A 7,333-nucleotide genomic window follows, 5' to 3' on the forward strand; every position below is an offset into this window, starting at 1 on the left:
TCTCAACACCTTCCTCTCTGCAACACCAACACCACATCACCTTCACACATCTTAAATATTCAAACTCTTGCAGCACTTCCCTCTGTTGGGTCTGTGGCTTCTCATCACCTGAGTACATTGTACATGTAGAGTCTCACGGTTCTCAGTGCGCCAAAACCCTCTAGGTTTTCATCCTGATAGAAAATGAAATTATAGTAACAGCAACTTCAGAGAGTTCAGGTTTGACTGCTTGGCTATAAGAACTGGGAATTTATTATACTGTGTTTAACTATCATACTTTAGGTGATTAAAATTAAAGTACATAGCTTGTGGTTTTCATATAACCTTAGACAACCTTAGTGTTAGCTTTTTAAGGGCTCCTTTCACCTCCTTATTTCTTAAACTATAGATTAGAGGATTCAACATGGGGGTTAAACAAGCATAGCAGACAGAAAATATCCTTTCCATGGAGTAACTTGACTTTGGCTGAGCATACGTAAGAATAGTGGTGCCATACAATAAAACTACAGAGACCAAGTGAGAAGCACACGTGGAGGCTGCAGTCGACCTCCCCTCGGCAGATCGGATCTTCATGATCTTTGAAACGATAAATGTATACGTGATTAGAATGAGCAGAAAGGGAACCATTAATGTGAAGACACTTGTGAGTGTGGTCACAGTCTCGCTGATAAAAGTGTTCCCACAAGCCAGCTCCATAAGTGGTGGGATATCACAGAAGAAGTGATGTATTTCATGAGACTCACAGAAGGGTAAGCTGAAGGTCACAGAGGTCAAGCTGAGTGAACTGACTGTTGACATGATCCATGAGCCAGAGGCTAGGTAAGTACACATTGACCTGCTCATGATGGTCATGTAACGAAGAGGGATGCAGATGGCTACGTATCGATCTAATGACATGACTGCCAGCAGGACACAGTCGGTGATACCAAACACAAAGAAGAAGAACATTTGTGTAGCACATCCCTTGAAGGAGATATGCCTATTCTGGAACAGTGATCCTGTCACAGTTTTTGGGATGGTCGCATTGGTAAACCAGATGTCTACAAGGGACAGGTTTTTGAGGAAAAAATACATTGGTGTCTGGAGAAATGGGTCAATGGTAAGTATGACGAAAATTATCACATTTCCAATGAGTGTGATCAGGTATATGAGTGTAAACATGGCTCCAATAAGGATCTGCAGACGCGGCGACACATCGGAGAAGCCCAGGAGAAGGAATCCGCTCCCATGAGTTGAATTCAATTCAGTCATTGGTGTATTGCAATCGATCTTCACAGAGAGAAAACAAAATATGTAAGTATTCAAAAAGGCAAATTAGCGGGAGGAAAAATCTGATTTGTTCCTATCTGAAGTCATAATACTGTAGTTGTAAAAATTATTTTAATCAAATGAAGGTGTGCTTCAGCTATTTATTTCAATTACAATAAAGTATGAAAAGTATTCTACTAAGAATGTTTTGGAAATGTTAGGAAGTTATTTTCCTCCATACATATCTTTCTAAAGGCATTTCCAAAGAAATGGAGCCCAAAAACAAAACTTGCAGATAATTTGCCAGTATTGTAGGACACAACCTTGCCTTTCACCCATTGATGAGTGTGGATATTCTCACATCATGTGACATGGTTTTTCACACTCTTAACACTACAAGAAGCGGCATCTGATAGGTGGGAAATCTCAAAGAGCACCAATGGTAATTTAATTGAATAATTTAAAATTTCAGACCCTCAAAGATCCTGACAAATGTCCCCATGTTCCACTATCAGCTCACCCTCACTTACTTGTCTTTCCGCATGTCTCCGTAAAACACCTCATGACTTATGCAAGGCTCGTCCCTCATCTCTTCTATTGCCTCCTATCGTTCCACATTTCTCCTTCTCTAAGGCTCTCGTCACCCTTCACTGTCACTTGTGACCAATATTATCTTCCACAACTCCTCCAGGCTGTTTGTCTCTCTTATGACTATGTCTCCTCCACCATACCCCAGCTCTCCAATGCACAACATAGACGCTTCTAAGTGTAGAGAAAATATACCTAATCCTCGCTGGGGGTTAAAATTCATTGCTGCTAGCCCTAGGAGTGACACCACGCCACCGCTAACTCATTTTGAGTTTTCTAAGATGTAATCAAGCTTATGCCCAGCAGTGCCAGACCACAGCCATTTTTCTTTTCTCAATTGTGTTATGTAATATGACATCTGTGTCTAATTTCCAGTGCTATCACTTCCAGTGCTATCCGCCCTACCACCACTAATGGTGGTGAGTAGGGCGGATGAGTTCTTAGACCTTGAGCTACATTCTGTGGAGGTTAGGCCTAATATTCTAACCGACGTGCTTCAGCCGGGGTCTTCCACATCAGAACCCCTTCTTCCCTTTAACGAGGCACTGACGGACATCCTTTTGGGTACTTGGTCCATACCCAGCACAGGGGCTCCTGTAAATAGGACGATTACCCACCGCAATCGGCCTGCACCGACCGACCTAAAATTCCTCACCCAACACCCCACGCCTGAGAGCCTTGTGATCCAGGCTTCCTCTTCTTCTTCCTCTGGTGCATACCCTACCGCCCCCGGGTAGGGAATCAAAAAGACTGGATAATTTGGGGAAGAAAATGTTTTCTTCTGCCAGTCTAGCGCTGCAGTTGGTGAACACCGCATGCCTTTTGGGGCTGCTATTCCCATACTCTCTGGGATACTGTCATGCAAGTGCTGCCTGCAGTTCCGGAGGAGACCCGGAATGTCCTCTCCCATCCACTCGCAGATGGGAGAGATGCCGCCAAGTTCATGGTTGGCTGTGGACTGGATACGACCGACTCTCTAGGCAGATCAGTTGCATTGACAGTGGCATTAAGACGTCACGCCTTGCTGAGAACATCTAGCGTCTCAGGGGATGTCCAACAAATGTTGAAGGACATGCCTACAGTTCCAGAGGAGACCCGGACTGTCCTCTCCCAAGCGTTCGCAGATGGGAGAGATGCAGACAAGTTCATCATTCGCTGTGGACTGGATACGCCAGACTCTCTAGGCAGACCAATTGCATCGATGGTGGCATTAAGACATCATGCCTGGCTGAGAACATCTGGCTTCTCAGGGGATGTCCAGCAAACGTTGAAGGACATGCCCTTTGATGGCACCCGTCTCTTCGGAGACAAGGCGGACTCGGTGCTTGATCGCTTAAAGGATTCCAAAGCAAAGCCCCAGTCCCTTGGCCTCGCACCTACTGCTAGACTCCACCAGTCCACCTCTTTCCCCTTTCGTAGCTTTGAAAGGGGCACCCAACCGCGTTCTTTTCCACCGAGCTATCGACCTGCGCATGCTGTACAGCCCCTGTGCGGACGTGGGATCCGGCAATCTCAGGAATCAGGGATCCAGCGGGTCTCTCAGTCCACCCTCACCCGTCCTCCTCAGTCTCCAAACCTTCCTAGTTCATTGTAACACTTGGAACCAGTTGGAGGCCGGATTCGCCATCACCTGCCCCACTGGAAATCTATTAACACAGACAGGTGGGTCCTCCAAGTTGCTCGGAAGGGCTACTCCCTCTCTTTCGAATCTTCTCCTCCAGCCATGCCACCTTCATTCGACCACATATCGGAGGGTCACATGGCACTTCTCTGCGAGGAGGTCAAAGCTCTTTTGGCCAAAGGAGCTATAGAAAGGGTCCCTGCATCAGAAGTAGGTTGTGGTTTTTATACCCGCTACTTTCTGGTGCCAAAGAAGGACAAGGTTCTTTGTCCTGTCTTAGATCTTCAATCCCTCAATCTCTTCCTCAAAAAGGAGAAGTTAAAGATGCTGACATTGGCTCAGGTCTTCTCTGCCCGGGAGACTGAATGATATAGCTGGACTTCCTGGAGGCAAACTTCCACATCCCCGTCTTGCCGGCCCACCGACGTTAATTAAGATTTGTGGTAGGCCATGAGTACTTTCAGTTCACCGTGCTCCCTTTTGGCCTTACCAGCGCGACTCGGGTGTTCACCAAGGTGATGATAGTGGTTGCAGCTCATCTGCGTAGGTTAGGGGTCCCAGTCTTCCCCTGCCTCAACGACTGGCTGTTGAAGACGAATACGTCCCAGAAAGTCATCTCCCACCTCCAGACTACGGAGAACCACTTGCATTCGCTGGCGTTCACTGTAAACATGCCGAGGTCACAACTGACTGCTTCTCAGATGCTCCCTTCTATAGGAGCTGTTCTGGACACGGTGCAGTTTTGGGCTTATCCTCCCGAAAAGCGAGTCCAGGATATTCGGGCTATGATACGGATGTTTCAGCCTCTGTCCTGGATTTCGGTGAGAATGACTCTGAGGCTGTTGGGCCTCATGTCCTCCTGCATCCTGCTGGTTCAAAAGGCCAGATGGCATATGCAGGCTCTGTAGTGGGACCTGACGCTCTAGTGGGTGCAGCAACAGGGGAGACTCTCCGACAAAGTCCAGACCTTGGAAGGAACTGCGAAAGATCTTCAGTGGTGGCTAATGAATCAAGATTGGGTCAAGGGCAGATCCCTCTCCTTTCCCCTACAAGACCTCACAGTAGTGACAGATGCATCACTCCTCGGATGGGGCAGCCACATAGGAGAGGCAGAGATCAGAGGCCTCTGGTCTCCGGTGGAATCCAGGCTTCATATTAATCTATTGGAGCTCCGTACGATTCGACTAGCATTGAAAGCATTTCTTCCCTCTTTCAAAGGGAAAGCAGTGCAAATGTTCACAGACAACACCACCGCTATGTGGTACTACAATAAAAAGTAGAAGTGCCTCCTGCACGCCTTTCCGCCCATACCACTTCTGCCCAGAGTTCTGAAGAAGATCTGACAAGACCGGGCCCAAGTTATTCTGGTGGCTCCGGACTGGGCACAAAGAGTCTGATATCCCGAGCCTTGAGCTTGGCCATAGCTCCTCTGATCAGACTGCCGATTCGGGAGGATCTTGTGTCGCCGCAGCAGGGGATCTCATCCACCCGAACTTGTCCATTCTCCACCTCCTTGCGTGGTGATTGAGAAGCGACAGTTGACAGCTTTTGACCTTCCACCCGAAGTCTGTAACGTCATCTTGGCAGCCAGGCATCCCTCCACCAAAACCGTATATGCCTGTCATTGGAAACATTTGTGGCATGGTGGATCAACAGATCTGTTTATCCTCTTTCTGAAGTTCTGCTCTTTGTTCTCTCTCTTGCCCAACAGAGCTCTGCCTTGGGCACCCTCAAGGGCTATCTTACTGCTGTCTCTGCCTTCCTGAGATTACATAACGAACCTTCTTTATTCAAATCTCCCACCGTAGGGAGGTTTCTCAAAGGCCTCACACATCTCTTCCCACCTATCCCATTTATCATGCCCCAATGGGATTTAAATTAAGTCCTCACATATCTGAAGTGCACTCCCTTCAGGCTGCTTCATAGCGGCCCTTTACGGCCCCTAACCATCAAAACTGCCTTCTTGGTTGCCATTGCCTCTGCTTGCAGGGTAAGTGAGCTCCAGGCTCTGTCATCTAAACCACCTTTTCTGGCAAGACATTTTGCTTTCAAGTCCCTATTTTTGCAGGACTTATTTTGTTGGTGTTAGGCAGTTTACCCCTGGTGCCTGGTGCCAGTGTCCTGGTCACACCTGCTGTCCTGGCCTGCTGTTGAGCTTGGTGCATCCCTCCCAGACATTGAGGCAGTAAGGCTTCAGAATAAGCAGGAGGTGCCATCCTGACAGGATAGGTGGAAGCAGAGCTGTTCCCTGACCCCTTGAACTTCAATAGGGGCTACCTTTATCCTTTTGAGACCCTAGAACTTTTGGAGCCTTGACAGAGGAAGGAAGGAACTATCAAGAACCAGATGTGGGGCTAGGCCATGTAGTTCCCGACTTCAAAGGATGGCACCAGGTATAAATATTGGACATCCTAATTCACTCATCAGTACACTCTTGGACCTGTGGAAGACTTCCCTGTTCCACCCAGGACTGCCCTGCTGCTGGAGGCTTATCTGCACCCCCAGATCACTGGGGGTACCAGAAGGCTGACCTACTGCTAGTGGCCTGTCTGCACTTCCTGAGAACTGCCCTGTGGTGTATTTAGGGCCTATTTTAGGAGTGACTCTTACAAGTGAAAAGGATGGTTTAGGCCTGAGGAAAGGTTTATTTTTAGGTCAAATGGACAGTTTAAAATTGCTTTACAGGCCGCAGTGGCAGGCCTGAGACATGTTTGAGAAGGCCATTTTACTAGGTGGCACAATGAGTGCTAAAGACCCACTAGTAACATTTAATTAACAGGCTCTGGGTACATGTAGTACCACCTTACGAAGGACGCACAAGCAAATTAAATGTGCAAATTGGGTGTAAGCTAATTTTCACATGTTTAGAGGCAAGAGCACAAGCACTTTAGCACTGATCGTCAAACTACACAAAGCCTTGCAAAGCCATGGTATACAGCTACAACCTTCAGTGGAACTGAAGCCAAGCAACACAACACCCCACAAAGCCTCACTTCAGGTCCAAAAGCCTCATTGGATCAAACGCACAGACCTCGCATCAAGGACGTGAGTGTGTACAACTTGCAGCAGGCAAACTTGGTCCTGTGTCTGTACTCCTTCCCAGCTGGCCTGAGCCTGTGACTTTGTCTCGGCCCAGCGCCACCAGAAACCCACAGTTAGTGCTTTTTGCATCTTGGTCTATTTTTACTTAAACCTTTAAAATGTAATACCTTTGATTCTACCTATTGGGCTATTATTGTTTTGGCCCCATTTGATTTATTAAAGAATATACCATTGTTCTAATTGGTTTGTAGATTTTTCTTGTGTTGCATTTTCACTTTATTACTGGTTGAGTGCTGCAGAAATGCTTTACGCATGGCTGCTTTTGTACCACGCTACCAGACGTTATATGCACAGGTTTGTTTAGTGACTTTTTGTGGTTCACCCTGACAAGGAATGTGTTTATTATTTGAACAGGGCTTCCACACCACCCAGGTCGTAACTGTTCCTCCCAGGCCGTTACCTTTGGTAGTTTTCTATCAGCACCTTTATCCATCAAGATACTCTGAGTGTATTGAGTGCTTCCTAATGTCACTGCTGTAACAAGGATGTCATGGGCTCTAATGCAACAAAAATGGGCTACCATTCAGCACCTGCCACGGTTCAAAATTAAAAGATATCCTTAATAGGGGTGCAGTGGGCTTCTTGTATCCCTAGGTCCCGGAGTCACTGTATCTATAGATAATTAATAGCTACCCCAGGTCCTCGTTCTTCTCGATCTCCATTCCTGTGTCTTCTCACCCCATGTTTCTTTCACTTGCCCTCACTGTCTAGTTCCACTTCCTCTTTCCTCTTTCCTCTCCTCAACTCGTCCTTATTTATTTCTTCTCTTTCCTT

At 47.1% G+C, this 7,333-nt stretch overlaps 1 protein-coding gene across 1 annotated transcript; it reads right to left on the reverse strand.

Annotated features, from left to right (window-relative positions):
• Positions 1–315: 315 nt before the first annotated feature.
• On the reverse strand, positions 316–1,251 carry LOC138267299 (olfactory receptor 5V1-like). Its single transcript, XM_069216155.1, has one exon. The coding sequence runs from the start codon at positions 1,249–1,251 to the stop codon at positions 316–318; it is 936 nt and encodes a 311-aa protein (XP_069072256.1).
• Positions 1,252–7,333: the final 6,082 nt, after the last annotated feature.

The sequence above is a fragment of the Pleurodeles waltl genome, chromosome 12 (assembly GCF_031143425.1).
Source record: "Pleurodeles waltl isolate 20211129_DDA chromosome 12, aPleWal1.hap1.20221129, whole genome shotgun sequence".
Lineage (NCBI taxonomy): Eukaryota > Metazoa > Chordata > Amphibia > Caudata > Salamandridae > Pleurodeles > Pleurodeles waltl.